This window comes from Nannobrachium achirus (assembly GCF_963921795.1).
Source record: "Nannobrachium achirus genome assembly, chromosome: 12".
Taxonomy (NCBI): domain Eukaryota; kingdom Metazoa; phylum Chordata; class Actinopteri; order Myctophiformes; family Myctophidae; genus Nannobrachium; species Nannobrachium achirus.
In genome coordinates, this window is record NC_137832.1 from 19,429,566 (window position 1) to 19,446,716 (window position 17,151).

The following is a 17,151-nucleotide window of genomic DNA, read 5'->3' on the forward strand; positions in this document are numbered from 1 at the left end:
TGTAAACAAGTCATAGTGCTTTCTTGGATTTAAATCCTATTAGTAGACCGTGTATCTGAACTGTACTGTCCTGTGCTTTTCCTATGTGAACAGCTAATAAAGTATTCAATCACTCAAGAGTAGATCATATTGGCATTTGGCAGATGCACTGCCCTGCCTGTGTCAGGCAGTCAAAATTCAAAGTTGTTTATGTTATCATGGATCTTTCATTAGTCAATTATTTAAAAAGTTGATTGTACACTAGACTATTTGGAGAGTAAAATGGACTATAATAGCCTTTTATTTGTGTTTATTAATTGCCTAATATTTGCACCTTACATTCATTTCCCTAAAATGTAAAGTTATGATGTTGTCTGTGTTTAAAAATGTCAGGGTCTCCAATCAATATATCACACAAATGCCATGTCACCACAATTATATGAGTCGTATATAGCTTCATTAACTGCAGTTTATCTGACTCAAATCATACGAAAATGTAACAAAAAAATTATCTGTTTCATGATGGTGAATATGTCATCATGTAAAATGCATTCTAAAATAACATTGTGGGGTATTTATACTGATGGTGAATGATCATATTCCGAGATAATATATCAATATGGCATATGTGATCTTTTTCTACTAGTCTGAAGCCCATGTATTGGATTTGTTTTCAAACTCTGCGTATCGCCAAGGACCCAAGGGTGTGATGAGTCAAACGTGTAGTGTGTTAGATCGGTGGTTGTCCAAAAGGAAAAAGGAAATCTGCAAATCCTCCTATATATGTATGGAGTACAGTATTCTTATATTATGAGAAGGGCTTCAATCTATTCAAAATCTTGTAAAATATTTCTTATCATACATAATATTTTCCCAGCTCAGAATTAATGTGATGACATCTTAATGGATGTGCCATTTTGACCACATGTCAATTCAACACATACATAGTTTTAGACAGAAATAGACAATCAATCTACAATTGAACAAACCTTTATTTATGGACAATCATTCCATACTACAAGGGGGTATGCAAACATACATATACACACCTGAATAGTGGTTTGAATCAGATCTATCTCAAGGCAGACGCTCACAACAGGTAAATTAACTAATTACAAAAAACACTTGTTTTTTTTCCTTGTCATTTCAGACACAAAGCTTCACTTTTACTTCATTAAAATACATTTACAAACAGATTTTATTTACATTGGCAAAGCCGTAGAGGAAACTGAAAGCCTTATGTACATTCTGAGAGTGCTTGACAGTTGAACAATGCTCCATCCTCATCATCGGAGCCTGTGTTAGTTATCTTCTAATGCTCAGTCTGCAGGGAAGGCCAAGTATAGTTATTGTGTCTGATCTCAGCACAGAAAAAAGCTTTTGACGTAATCTCAAAACACATCCTTCCAGTTTGTGCTTTGAAATGTCAGCTCTGTAGTTTACCAAAATACTCACAGGAGGCAGTACTACCCTCACAGCTAAATTATACTGTATCAAACTACAACATTGACATTAACCACATTAACCATTAATCCCAATTTTGGCTATGTCTTCATAGGCAATTTTAATTTAAAAAAGAAGTTAGAAAAATAATCAACGCGTCACATTGCAACTTGTGAGCTTGTGGGTAGCTATCTTTGCAATTTGTTTGTAGGCCTATAGCAAGAGTGTATAGCAGTGTTTCTCAAACTTTCTCATTTCAAGGTCTCCCCTTTACCCTGACAGCGTTCAAATGGAACAGGTTAATTTGGACCTCACTAAAGGAACCCACAGAGTCCCTGGAATCCACTTTGCGAACCCCTGGTGTATAGGGCTTAAGTTAGGTTTTATGTTGACGCATCTTGTGTATTTTTAGTTGAAAATACATTTGTGTCATATAGGTCGTTCAACAAAGTATAAATTAGCCTGTGTGCCATAACATGAGGAGACTGTGACAGCCAGGACGCATTACAACCACTAACAACCAACGTCACTGGCAAGCATATGAATATGACAGTATAATATATTTGTCATACTCATCATTTGAACATTTTCTGTACATAATAAACAAAAGGTTGTGTCTTTTACCTCTCTCACACAAACGCACTTGTTAGTTAGATATTTATAAAACAAAAACACACACCTAACCTCTTTCTGCTTTTTCAGAATAGCACAAATAGCTTTTCTACAGGCTCACAACGCATTGCATTGCAAGCTCTTAAATCGTCCATTTTTGCTACTTGTGTAACAGATAAAATAGGGAATTAATTTCCGTAAAAAAAGGAAAGTTGAATGGTGGAAGTTTCTGCCTGACAGATCTATTGACATTACAAGACATGTAAATGTTTTACTCATATTTACAAAAGAGACTGTTAATGACATATCCAATTTTAAAGGAGATGAATATGTACACTTTTAATGTAAGAAGGCTGGTAGAGGACTCGCTCACTGCATATATACTTAAGGAAGACTCCTTAGACTGAGACAAAAGTGCAAAATAACCATTTCGGTCCTGGGACCTTCGTCAGTGCTTTACATGGGATTTCAGACAGACAATGATGATTTTATAAGTTCTAGATCAGCTCAGGAGCTGATAATCATCAATTAAACCCATTAACATGGCGATGGGTGTGGACAAATGCAGAATAAGTTAGACATTTTTCTCATTCAATAGATTGTGTTCACTTACAATATTTCACACATTTTTATACATAGTATGTGTTCCCATTTCTTGTACAGACAAAAACATTTAATAAAATCAGTCCTAAAGGTAACATTGTAGGGAAAGATCTTCATTCATGCCCCCTGGGTTTACAGACTGTAAATAATAAATCCACCTAGATTCAGTTTGAAGGAGTTTAGTTTCTAGATCACCACCTCTTCTAGATTTTTTTACTTGTTCAATAACTGTGAATGACAGATCTGCTATGGAGTGACCGGCTTCCATAAAATGTCTGGCAACAGGGGATTTGATATCCTTGCGTCTGATGGCACTCATATGTTCTATAATGCGTGTGCGGACTGGTCTGGAAGTCTTTCCAACATACTGGAGATTGCATTTACAGTAAATCATGTAAACTACATTAGAGGTACTGCAGTTCACAAATTGTTTGATAGTATACTGTTTGTTAGTGACTGCACTCTTAAATGTGTTCAGCTTCTTGGAATATTTACAAGCTACACAATGTAGACAAGGGTAGAAGCCGGTGACTCCATCCAGTCTCCCCGTCTGTTGCTGGGGGGGAATGTAGCAGTCTGCTTTCACCATATAGTCTCTGATGCTCTGAGATCTATAATTGGAGAAGAGAGGAGGGTCAGTAAAGAGTTTGGCACATTCAGGATCAACTGACAACACATGCCAATGTTTCTCTATGGTGCTGCGTATGTCACTGCTTAATGGGTTACTTAATAAGTAGTGATGCAGGCACACAAATATTTCTTTTTGGTCTGTGGAACCTGATTTGGATTGTCCAATTTAGTTAAAGCAGAGTCAAGCCATTTTTTAGGATAACCTCTCTCAACAAAATGTCTGTACATGACATCTCTCTCTTTTTCAAAGTCTGACTGACTACTGCAGATTCGTTTCAATCTGACGAATTGAGAATAGGGTAACCCTTTCTTCAAAGCGGGGGGGTGTACTGTTCTTATCTGTAGGTTTGGTGTAAAGAGTGGTGGACAGTTTACATGTACCTTCCCGTAGAAGTACAAGGGTGTCTAGAAATGGGATTTCACTTCTGTTAAACTCCATGTTAAATTTGATGGTGGGGGACAGATCATTAAGATAGGACACAAATCAATGTAGCTCTTCCTCATTTCCCTGCCAGATGAGAATAATGTCATCAATGTATCTCTTAAATAACAACATGTTAAGAGTAAAGGGATTATTGTGCCATACTGAATTATGTTCTAGAAAGCCCAGAGCAATGCCTGCATAATCTGGACTGAACGCTGAACCCATGGGTGCCCCCTGCAGTTGAAGATAGTAGCCATTTTCAAATAGGAAATAGTTTTTGTGCAGAATCATGGATGTCATTTCCACCAAAAAGTTGGTCGGAGGTATCAGTTCATCCCTAAAGTCTAGAAAAAATCTTAAGGCTTCCATGCCTAAATCATGGGGAATATTTGTGTAAAGGGAGACCACATCTAGGGTAACCAAAAATATTTCGGCTGTGGGATTAGGAATATTTACCTCAGAAAGCTGTTGAATAAAGTCTCCTGTGTCTCTTAAATAAGAGGGTAATTTGGTTACAATGGGTCTCGTATGGCGATCAACAAACTGTGAGAGGGGCTCTGTAAGGCTGTCATTGGACGCCACTATAGGTCTGCCTGGAGGGTGAGTAAGAGATTTGTGAATTTTAGGAACACAGTAAAAAAGAGGTACTGAAGGATTATCTTTAGTTAGGAATTTACACTCTGCTTGTGTTATACAGCCCGCTAGCATTGAATCTTGGAGGAAGCTGCCAATTTCTTTCTTATAGGTAACCGTAGGATCTTTGTCCAATTTCACATAACATGAAGTGTTAGACAGTTGAGACAGAGCTTCATTGACATAGTCTGTTCTATTTAGAAAACATAGACCACAACCTTTATCAGCTGGACGATAAATTGCATCATGATTTTTGGATAATGCTATAAGCATATCACGTTCCGTTTTCCCCACATCTCTCTGATTGTTGGTCTTTGTTAGATTGTCAATATCTTTATCTACCAATTTGATGAAAGTATCAATGGTAGAGTTATTGACTGGAGGACAAAATTTACTTTTGACTCTCAAGGGGGGAGCGTTGGATGGTGAATATACTTGCACATTGTCTTTTCTATAGAAATACTTTAGTTTGATTGATCTATAGAATTTAAACATTTCAACTTTAAGTCAAGTTTGGGAGTGGGTACATAAGACAGACCTTTATTGAGGAGGCTTTGTTCAGGGGCTGAAAGGGGACTGTCCGACATGTTGTAGATCAGTCCCTGCCCTTGGGTCGTCGGTTGGATCGTCTTAGGTTGTCTCGAGCCTCGTTTGCCCCGGCATCTTTTCTTCCCGGTCTGGTCTGTCGCCGAGTCTCGTTGGGCCTGGGTCGGCCTGGGCCTCGATGGTCTGAGGCCTGAGGGCCTTGAGGTCTGAGGGCCTCGGTGGGCCTCGATGGTCTGAGGCCTGGTTGTCTTCTAACTGAGCACTGAGCACCTGAACACTATGGGCTAAAAATAAAATAAATTATATTTAAGTCTCAGTCTAAGGAGTATTCCTTAAGTATATATGCAGTGAGCGAGTCCTCTACCAGCCTTCCTTCATTTCCTCCAGACCTCTGCACCTGCAGTTAAACCAAGACAAAGGACAAACAAGGGCGCAGCAGTTTTCTCTAAAGTTCACTTTTAATGTAATCAATTACCCAAGACAAATAGATTTACAAAGTAAATACTGTCATGGTATTTTTTCTATGCAAGTCCCTGCAACAATTATACTTAAAACTCAATTCATTCATTCATCATTTGCATCATTATTTTAGGATAATCCAAGAATCTAAAAGTGGAAGAATATGTTCTGTGAAATAAAGACAATCAACAGTTCTCAATTCTCATGAATGCATTAAGAGACATACTGTAGCAGCCAAAGATGTTGTGTAAATGTCAGGTATTTTGTTTGTTTTCTGTACGGTGTTGTATTCGTTTCTTTTTATTTTCATGTCTTGTCTGTAAGTAGTCTTTTTATTGCCATGTGAATGTTGTTCTGTTTTTTTCGTCAAAAAAATAAAAAAATAAATAAACATAATGTTTAAAAAAATAATAATAATACTGATCTGTGTGGCCTATGTAATTTTATGAAGGGCATAAGGTCAAACTGAGGGGCCACGGCCGCCATGGCCTTCAAGGCCTCTGTGAAATTCTGTACAACAGTTACTGATTTAATAATCAAAACTGGGAACTGTTGTGGAAGGTTTGGAGGGTGTGGGCTTCTCTGAGCTGATATTTAGTAAAAATTGTCTTTGTATGTTCATTTTGGCATCTCTTGTAAACAAAGCGTGTGTGTGTGTGTGTGTGTGTGTGTGTGTGTGTGTGTGTGTGTGTGTGTGTGTGTGTGTGTGCGTGCGTGTGCGTGCGTGCATGTGTGTGTCTTACTGTCAGATAGCTGAGCTTCTCACTGAAGTCAACCATTTCACCTCTGTTGGCTCCACATGGTATGGTCTATCTTCACAAGAGAACGACTCCTGACTGGAACACCACAGAACACGTGTTCAGAGGACAAAGCCTGTCAGACAAAAGGGAGAGCAAGAGTGACCAAACAGCACAGAAACTACAAACACAACCAAGACAGCTGGACAACACACAACATAACAATGAATACATCTGTCTTCACTATCATGTTTATAGCAGATAGCTAAATACCTTTTTTTTTTACATACCGGTATATTATTATGATGACAGTGCCCCCCTTTCGGTATGTTTTTCTTTCCTAGGGCTTATTTCTGGCTACAGTCAGTGTATAGTGGTATGATTTTGTAGCACAGTACAGCATTTTTGGGGAAACAGAATATGTCATATTTTTGAAACATAATATAGCATAACTATTTAAGCCAAAAAAGTGACACAGTGTTGTCTGTGATCAAAAGCACATATTTGATGACCATGATGCTTATGCATTAGTATGACGTAAAGATATAAAGAAATCACACCCAGTGTGAAGTGAATGGTGCCCTTTATGAGTTAATTTCATTAAGTGTGCCCGATGCTTGGACAATGAGTCCTGTGTGGGACAGAGATACATACATACAGACAAAACCAGATGTAGTAGCGGTTAGAACCTCTCAAAAGCAACTTAACCAAGTGACTGAGAACGTCAATGCACTGCAGTACTGAGTCCTTGGTTCTATTCCCGGACGGCTGGACCATTTGCTGCATGTCGCTCCCCCGCTCCATGCTTTCTGTTCTCTCCACTGTACCTATCAAACTAAGGCTCAGAAAAGCCCATAAGATTACAAGAAAATGGTCATCACCTTTATGCTATGATCATGAAACATCCCCACTCCCACACTTTTAATATTGATTTCCTGAACACAATGCAGGAGTTGGAGTGAGTTTAGATTACAGTATTTTCTTCAAAGCATTACACTACAGTGTAAAGGAATAGGACAGATGCAGATGCAACTGGTAATACGTGTCCTATATAGTTGAAAGTGATATCTTAGCTGCGGCTGCATTCCAGACACATCTATGTCATTCAGAAGATGGCAGGAGGATACAGGCTAACTTAATACATTTCATCTGAAATGAGCTTTAAGTTTCTGTGAAATCCCCAAAGTGAACGATTCTGCTCTCTGACCCTGTCACTGTCCATGGTGCTGAATCTGTCAAACCAGAGAGAATCTAGGAGGAGGAGACTGCATTTAAAGCTTAGTTTATTTACACCTCAGGTGTTTTTAACTTAAGGAAATATTGATAGATAAACATCCCACACAAAGCGCATCATCACTAGATAAGCAGTGTTAAGAGGAGAGGGTGAGACCCACAAAATTAGAGATTATTATATAAAGTAATTCTTGTGGACATAACATGGAAAAATGTAAAAATCATGGCCCCTTCCTCACAAATATTGCATTTCAAATAGAGCCAAAGAAGTACATTTCAAGCTGCAACACAATGTTTATCCAACGTACAGTATAATCTCTAAATTTGCATACAATAGTGGTGTTGCCATAAAGCCGGTTTTTAGTTAGTTCTTGTTCATTTTGTGCTCAAGACATATAAACGGCTCCCCATTTATTTTTTATGTTTGGAGTGTGGTTGGCTTCTCTGAGTGTACAGGTATATGTTTTAAGGAAAATCTAGGCCTATAAAATGAGGCAAAAGTAGACCTTTACTCTTGGTTGGTTCTGTTGGCCACAAAGTTGCATCTGCAGTTTTGCATCTGCAAAAATGGAAAAACTGTTTGTGATCCAATGCAGTTAAAAAAAGCAAAAAGAACAGCACAAATACAGTAGCTGTTCTACAGACTCACAAAGCGTTGCATCTCAAGCTCTTACAAGTCGCTTGAGACTGTGTGCATGTGTGTGCTTGCTTGCGTGTGTGCGTGTGTGTGTGTGTGTGCATGTCTTACCAGCAGACACCAACAAAAAAGCCATGAACAGGGTCAAATCATCAGGCTCCAGACCCGGCAAGCCCATGCCGAGAGCCCTCAGTGATGCTAGAAGGCTGCCTGTTCCTCACCACGAGAACCTAGGGACATGTGGATCAGATGTGGTTCAATGTTACTACTGATTTAATTTTCTTCCTTTACTTAAATCTCGGAAGACACACTGAGGACTTTGACCCTCTTTTGAATGAATAAAATAACATGATTAAGAGAACCTTTTATGACATGATTATCAACATCAATTAAAACAGGTATAATTTCGATTGACCAAGCTTGATATATAAAACTGAAAGCGACCTTGGGGAACATTTTTGGAACAAGAGAGCTATAAGCGAAGCCTGTAAGGTGTTCCAAGTGTGCGAGACAACACTTGAAAGCACTTGTTTTAGTGCAATAGTACAGTCTCAACCCAAGGGGGTCCCCCAATTCTTTTGGGGGGTCCCCTGATGATTAGCTTAATGTGAGACATTGTTTTCTCACTCAACAGTAAATAAACCAACATACAGTATAAGTGTATGGAGGTATCTGCACATTTAAAAAGTGAGAATTTAAGGAATTTTAAGACCCTTTTAATACCTGCCGGTAAAATTGTAATTAACATTCTCAGATTATTTTGGGGGTCGCGGCCTGAAAAGGTTGAGAACGACTGCTCTACTGTATATTAGCCTTCATTGCTACAGCGTGTTTGTTAGGTAACAGGTCTCCTCGTGTCTCTCGCTCTTTAGTAAACAGAAAATAAAGTTTGATCATTTTTATTCAATCAGTAGAGAGGTCTCATACAGGATACAGGACGAAGTGAAACATAATTAGACAAAACTGCAACGGGAACACCGGAACACTATCAAATTGAGGCTCATACCATTTTGTTGTGGGGTTCACCCTCTGCTGCTGAAATGTGTTTCTAATACTCTAGTCTATAGCAATGATTACTATTAAAATATACAACAGAGCTTTAACGTTTTCACTTGATTTTTTTCTCACAAAAACACACACCCCTTTAATGACAGGAATGACAGTCAAAGCATCAAATGATTATTGTTATTTCACTACCGTGTTGCCTTGAGTGTGAGGTGTCTGGCAGAGAGCTATAGCAGTCTGGGTCAGGTCCTCCAGAGTGGGAGCTCCATTGATGTAGTAGTGGATTATGTCCAGTGGTCTCAGGCTGCCCTCTTCAGAACCATGCTGGATGTCCTTCACAAACAACACTGTCACTGCCACCGTCTAGCATCAAGCCTGAAGGAAATGGAGTTTTTTGTTCAGCATTTTTATCCTACAGGAGAGTAACCAGTAGACCACCAGGGATGTGATGAATAACGGAAATCTCTGTTAAAGGAGTAGTTCACCCAAAAAAAGATGAAAGATTCTATAGATTACTCAGCCCATGGAGACTTGAATTCATGGAGATTTGTCAAAAATGTGATGTCCAGCAGTGGTTCCCTGTGGAGTCTCCTCAAATTATTGGCACAAAAAACAACTAAATAATACATTCATTCATGTCTCCATTGGGTGAGTAATCGCTATGGGGAAAAACAATCTTAAAATTTAGTATAGTTCATGCATCATTCAGAGGTTGATGCCCTTTTTTCCATCTGTTTTTCTGTGGATGTACAATTTGAGTTCTTAGCCAACTAATGAAGACTTTTCTTTAAAAGGCATTCTGGTGAAGAGCTTTGGCACTACATAATGCATGATAGGGTCAGCTGAACAGCACATTATAACTATAAGGTAGTTAATAGTTATAAAGTGTCTAATTACAAAAAGACACTTGTAAACTGACCAAGACATTGCATTATAGATCCGACCTTTAATTTAAGAGTTACCCAACATATTTACTCAACACTATCACTGTTGCAACTTGGAATGGAATAATAGAATACAACAGTCCAACACTGATTCTAAAGCTTTGACATACACTAGAGTTGAGGCATTACATTTTGTGAAAATAGCAGATCTTCATGAGACATTGTGAGCATGTAGATCAGCTATTTTCACAATTTCTGCCTCTAATATTTGACAATTTGGCCGATGTTTAATTTGTCAAGTCCTTCAATTGTCATTTTAGAGATGTTGCACATTGAGTTAATCAACTGAGGACCCCCAAAATGATTTGGGGGTGCCGTCGTCAGTTTGAAAACCACTGCACTAGACCACTGATCCCCTTGATAAACGTTTTCTCTGGCACTGGGACACCAATCTACAATGTTTGATTTATTGATTGATTGATTGATTGATTGATTGATTGAAGACTTTATTAGAAGTTTGCGTAGAAAAAAGTAGTTTCATGACGGTACAGTTCACTGGTACAAGGTCAACTAAAAGGAGATCCTAGGAATTAAGCACTTGGCTTATTTACACAGGAAACCATTGAGGTATCTAACATTGAATGACAGAACACAGTAGGCTACTATGCAGTAGATAGGCCTATGGTTAGGAGAAAATAAAATAAACAAACAGAGACTAATGTAAATCATTTATTTCACATAGAGTACTCAAATGGAACCATGCAAATGGATCCTTACCGTCGGATCCAGTAATAGAGTATTCTACCACACACCTGTGCAAAGACCAACACCAGATCTGCCAGTAATTGTGTAGCGGTTAGCTCTGTTAGCATCTATGGTTAGCATCTGTTAACGGTTAGCTTAGCATTAGCATCAGCTCGGTAGGCGTGTCAAATATTCCTGTTGCTGACGTGCCAACACGGACGACGCGCTCATTGGACGCGCGTTTGCGCACGGCTTCACGCGCGACGCGCTCATAGGCGGACGCGCGGTTTTTGAAACGGCCAAAGCGCGACGCCGCGCGTCGGGTATAAATAAACGGAGTTTGAAGCTGAGCGTCATTCAGTGTTGGAGGAGCATCGAGACTACTTCACTGGATCACCACTGCCTTTCAGCAGCTTCACAATTCAAGTTCACTCACTGCCTTTTAGCAGCTTTAGAATTCATTGACACTTCGGTCAGGGTTAGAGACTGATTAACAGTCTTCGTGGAGTTCAACATTATTCTGGACAACATGGCTGCACTTGCAGAGCGTTCATACGTTGCCAGCAACAACAAGGCGGCTAACGACGACAAGGAAAACAGACCACAACAACTGACCGTTGGCGCTTGTGTGGGTCACATCAGAGTCCTCCCAGGGGTCTGGGACAATTCGAGGATGAAACTGGCTGCACACTGCGTCAACATCCCGTCAGGACTGTCGAAGGGCAAGCTGCCACAGTGGGAGACAGTCCAAGGCACGCCTAGGAGAAGAAAGAGGTTAGCCACCTGCGACGTAGACACACTAAAATGCGAGACTGGAGATGACACCACCGCAAAGCTCCTGAAAGTGACTGCTGTTACCCAGTCAAAGCCGGACAGAGTTGAGGCCCCTCCTCGAGTCGCTCCTTTGACTGTTCCAGACATTGATGCAGGGGACTCGGACATGCCTGAGCTATGTTCTGATTATGTCAAAGACATTTATGCACATCTAATGGAGCTCGAGGTACAGCAGGCTGTGCGACCCGGCTACATGCAGGGCTACAAAATAACGCCACGCATGCGAGCTATCCTAATCAACTGGCTGATCACGGTTCATTACACATTCCAGCTGCTGCAGGAAACGCTGTATCTCACAGTTGCTATCTTGGATCGTTTTCTGCAAGTTCAGCCTGTTTCACGAGAGAAGCTCCAGCTTGTCGGTGTCACTGCGATGCTGCTGGCCTCGAAGTACGAGGAGACCCGGAGTATTGCTGCCCCAGGGGTACAGGACTTTGCTAACATCACCGACAACACCTACACAACCGCTCAGATTAAACAGACGGAGCGGATCATATTGAGGTCCCTCAACTTTGACCTGGGACACCCGCTGCCGTTGCACTTCCTCAGGAGAGCTTCCAAGGCTGCAGACTGTACTGTGGAGGGACACACGCTGGCCAAGTATCTGATGGAGTTGACTCTCCTTGACTACAATATGGTTCACTACCGGCCCTCTGAGATCGCTGCTGCCTCCCTCTGCCTCTCCCAGCTGCTGCTGGATGGCCTGCCGTGGACTCCTACAGAGCAGTACTACACAACATATGACGAGGCTCACCTAAAGCCAATCGTGCAGCACATTGCCCATATCTTAGTTGTTGTCAACGAGGGGAAGACATCGTTCCAGACTGTGAGGAACAAATACTCACAGAGCACGTTGATGAACATTGCCCGCATTCCTGAGCTGCAGTCGCCTGCTGTGTTAAGAACCTGGCTGCTGCTTCTGCTGGACAGCTCCCCTGATGTGCAATAGTGATGCTGTGTTGTTGTACATAGTGGTCTCATTTGTAAATGTCTGTTGTACATATTGTGGTCTCATTTGTAAATATCTATCTGTGTAAATTCTGTAAATATCCATGTCTATTCATATTAAATTATTCATTCATTCATGTGTATATATATATTCAATATGCATTCATTAAATCATTAATTCATTAAAACGTGTTATTGTTTATGCAGCCTTTTCAGTTTCTATTTACCAAGGGTTTTTTCTTCTGACACTTTGCTCTAAATGGTGTGACTTGATTAATAATGTCTAAAGTGCCATCTATCCACACCTGAGACTTATGTCTGGGTTAAATGACTAAATACATTTTCTTTTCAGTCTGTTCATTACTCACATGGGTTTCTGCTGGGATTATTATTTATTTATAAAGCTAGCCTTGTTGAATGTTTTTGAATGACAAAATGAGGTTATGGAATGGAGGAGATTGTCAGCAACTGTGTTTTATACAGAGATTGGGATGCTTGTTTATTTAAATTATAAGGGATCCTCCTCATAACATACATAGAACACACAGACTGTCACTCTCATGCAACTCTAAATCACTGAAACAAATCAAGCAATGGATTCACTTGCAACTAAGGAAAAATGTACGAGTCAAGTCAATAATATAAGTCAAAATTCATTACATGTTTATTTGGTAATCTCACATAATTGTCATCATGAACACATTCCCTATGCCTAAAGAGTAAAAGTATGCAATAATTCCATTCGCAGCCATCATTGGTAAATATGTACAGTATGTCACAGTGCAACGTCATATGTGCAGCTGACAATTCATACTTTCTCAATTTGCAGGGCTCAAGCTTTTGAGTCAGTGAGTCAGAGTTAGTGACACTGCCAGTGTTGTTCAGTGGATAGGGAAGCATTGCACACACAGCTAGCCTACAGTAGTCCATTCCTCTGCAGAGTTTCATGCAAGAAATGGTCTGTGGAAATATTCTGTGAAAACAAAATGGCCTATAAAGAAATACTCTATAACGGAACCAAACCTGACAAATGAACTTCCTCTGCAGGATCAATACAGGTCAAGGAATAAGAATATGCCTCATCAATGATCATACATACATGGTGTTAAAGGTTCAATTATGAAGATAATCTAGTGGGGATGAAAATATGTTTCACTGATATGAATTTCACTGATCAAGTCTTTTATGGGGAAAAAACACGCCAACTATCGCCAAAGGTACAGAAACAACTTTCATTTGGGTTTCCTTTCTCCATTATTTACATAATATCACAAGGTACAGTAGGCCTATTATGAGGTAGTGTCCATCATTTGGCCAAACACTATGAGGTACAGAATAGTAGGGGGAAGATTCTTATCAAATATCAAAACAAAACAAAAAGTGGGTGTTTCATTTATTGGGATGGAATAGAGAAATTTGAATTATAATAGGTAAAGTAATGGGGGGAGGAGATAATGATCAGGGTTAATGGGGGCGTGGGTATCGTTTCCTACTTGGCATCATCAAAAAACATATCAGTTGCATCACAGAATTTGACCATTAATATATCAAAGGTAAGTGCGTATGTCTCAATCTGATGCTGATAATCTGGTACATGCCTTCAACAGGTTAGATTACTGTAATGCCCTCTTTTCTAGATGATCTAAAATAAAAACAGTTTAAGACTCCTGCTCATCCAAAATTCTGCAGCCAAAGTGATCACCAGAACATTCAATACAAGTCAGTCTTTAAATGTGTCATTATTTATTAAAGACGGCCGGGGTGCCATAGACATATAGAAAAAGTAAAAAACTCTTTAAAAAGAAGACTTCTTCATACTACATTCAACTTTTGAGGTGTAACTTATCATGCTGTAGCAATGGCACTGGCAGTTCTACTTTCTGACAAGGTGAAAAGTGAGGAGGTAAACAGACAAAACATATACCGGTACATTAGTTGCACTGTACTGTACAGTACATTGTATTTTATTTTTATTTATACATATATGCCTGTATAAGGAGATCCCTTATGTCATCAGTATATGCCCATATTTTGGAATTGGGTATATTGGTTGATCAGTTAATTACTTGCGCAAGCAAGTACTGCGATTGGCTGGGTATGTACAGTATGTATGTCGGTGTCCTCTCTTGTTTAAGACCGTAGCTCAATCAGGGACCATCATCTCTGGCAACGTCATCACAATGAGGGACCAGTATTCCTGGTGATGCCAGTGGTGATGTCATTGGCATCGCCATTGCAGCGCACACCTCATGGCACGCTCTGCTTGCGCACAAGAAGGCCATATACTGTATGGCCTATTTGTGCAGGGCCTACTTGTGTGCATGGCCTACTTGTGCGCTAGGCGCAAGTTGCTACCTCGACAGGGTGCATTTCTAATTTTAATATAGGATGGTATGTATCACTTGCTAATAGCTACTGTTGACATACCATCAATAATGAACAAAATAGATATACAACGTCAAAAATGACTGCCGGAAGGCAGGCCACAGCAGTGTCTTCTGGGCTCACAGGACAGGTTTAAGGCTGGTAGTGTCAAACTGAACAACATCAGGGTTAAAGGTAGAAGAGGTGGTCATCCAGGCGTACTGGCAGGGAGCTGGAACACGGACGATGCCCTGAAAGACACAACACAGGGAAACGTTATATGTTGGTAAGATTCTTGTGTCATCACTGTCGGGTGGAAACCTTTTATGACCAAAACTTCTGTAAGTAGAAAGGCACTATATTCATTTGAGATATTCTTTGTTCACAAGAGCGTGTGACTAAATACCGTAACTACATTGGCTCCATTTGAACACAGGTGTTCTATGTACCAAAAGATTATAATTCTTTTGATCTCCAATTCAACAAAAGGTTGAAAGAGATACCGGCAGTCTATGGTTTATGTAGTTTCAATTTACAGATTATTTATTTATTTATTATTATACTGTTTAGCTGGACTTGCCTTTGTCTGAGATGAGCTCATGAACACGACAACGTTGCAGTGTCGACTCCAGGTAGCCTTCACGTGCCGAGCCTTCTTCTACAAGTTGCTGGGCCCGGTCATTAAGCAGCAAAGAATGCACACCTTTTTGTACAACCCCTCTGCCATGCGGCTATCTTCACCTGGCAAGAGAATGATTGAATTAAAATGTATTTTGTGGCAATGCCATTGCTGCATATATACAGTTACACACATACAGTAGTTAGTAACACATACCTTTAGTACAGTGGTTCCCAAACGTTTTAGCTTGAGAACCAAAAGAGAAATTAGACGTTTGCCCGGGACCCAAACTAGAGAAAATAGCTGATCTACAAGCTCACAACGCTACAACCTCACACGTGTCGCAGTGTTGTGAGCTTGTAGATCAGTTATTTTCACTCATTCTTAAACATTTCTTTTCTTCATATTTATGGAATTTATTAGATTTGCCAGTGCTCTGTTTCTATCTAGACACCTCGTACAAACCAAAGCATGAGAGAAACCAACTAGTTTCCATGTTTAATTCTTGTGTTTTGCTCAGACACCCACACTTTGCAAGGCAGGAAGCGGGAGCATACACAGCAGTTTAGAGCTGTAACTGGATTTAATTATTTTATGTCATTAATACATTTTAAATATGCAGCATTTATATGACCAATTCACCCGATGCAGTACTTGATACTAAACTGTAATTTTGCCTTTACTGACGTTTTCTTGCTTCACTGTTCACTGCACACTAATATGTGTGTAATGGTGAGAAGACAAGGGATAGTTGAAACAATGACAAAATGTTTGAATTTCATAGTTATATTATTTAAGATCTAAAACAAGGATTTAGGTTATGCTTTAATTGTAGAGCGTGCAGCCCTACATATGAAATGAGGATTAAGGCATTAGGCTACACTGTGCTACAATACTTCAGTGACACAGATATCCCTGATATTAATACAGGGATATTACACATGACTAGTCATACAGATGGAAGAAACATCACCCAATCAGCCTATTGGGTTTCATGTCCCTTATAAGAGTTATTTGCAATTGTATGCTTTCAGTATATAAACATTCACTTTTACCACAAAGTAATGCTGACTTATATGGACAAAGCTAATGAGCATGCACATTTAATGTTTGACAATTAGTCGTTACCAAATGAAATTTGGCACTGAGTTTGAAATGCACTGATGCTTTTATTGCAACATTTTGCATAGAGTGTACATACTGAGGGTCAGTCAAAGTAAGCAACATATAACAAGGCATAAAACAAATAAAAATACACTTTTGACCATTTGGTGATCTATGGGATTTTTTTTTGTCTTCACTGAAACGGCATTATCTCACCCTCCCTCAATTGGAGAAGTCTACTGGAGAAATAAGAAACAGACTATCCACAAATAAAGCGTCACAATGCTCTTTTCTGTCAAAGGCACCAATGAGGTCATTTGTCTCAACCATAGCAGCCCTGACAAGTTCTAAAACCAGATCAATACGAACTCAAAATATTATTTTTAACGGTACATTTTAACAGTACATGTTTACCTGGGATTACAGAATATTAGCCAAAACAGAGAGTTTGAAAGCATCCTGTCACCATCTTTAAGAGATAAGCATCGAGTCATTCAGTGTTGAGCAACGTCCAGATTTCAACAGTTTGAGTATAGAAGTAGAGCATGGGACAGAATGTATTTACCTGTAAATTTTTTGAGCTGTCAAATACTGAATGAAATATTGTTAAAATAACCATGGAACATGACCATAGTCAAACCCAAAACAAATCACGAGGCACCAATGAGGTCAGTCACAAACACAGCAGCTCTGACCATTTCTAAAACCACATT

The 17,151-nt window shown here is 39.6% G+C and overlaps 2 protein-coding genes across 2 annotated transcripts in view; both read left to right on the forward strand.

The window, feature by feature from the left end:
• Window positions 1-17,151, forward strand: part of LOC308296273 (RNA-binding protein Musashi homolog 1-like) — a gene marked incomplete at both ends in the record, with an annotated part of 340,664 nt that overhangs the window by 256,494 nt on the left and 67,019 nt on the right. The gene's annotated exons all lie outside the window — the stretch shown is intronic.
• On the forward strand, window positions 11,099-12,352 carry LOC308295453 (G2/mitotic-specific cyclin-B2-like; the record flags this gene model as incomplete). The annotated part of the gene is made up of 1 exon (XM_080738503.1): window positions 11,099-12,352. The coding sequence occupies one exon, from the start codon at window positions 11,099-11,101 to the stop codon at window positions 12,350-12,352; it is 1,254 nt and encodes a 417-aa protein (XP_080594629.1).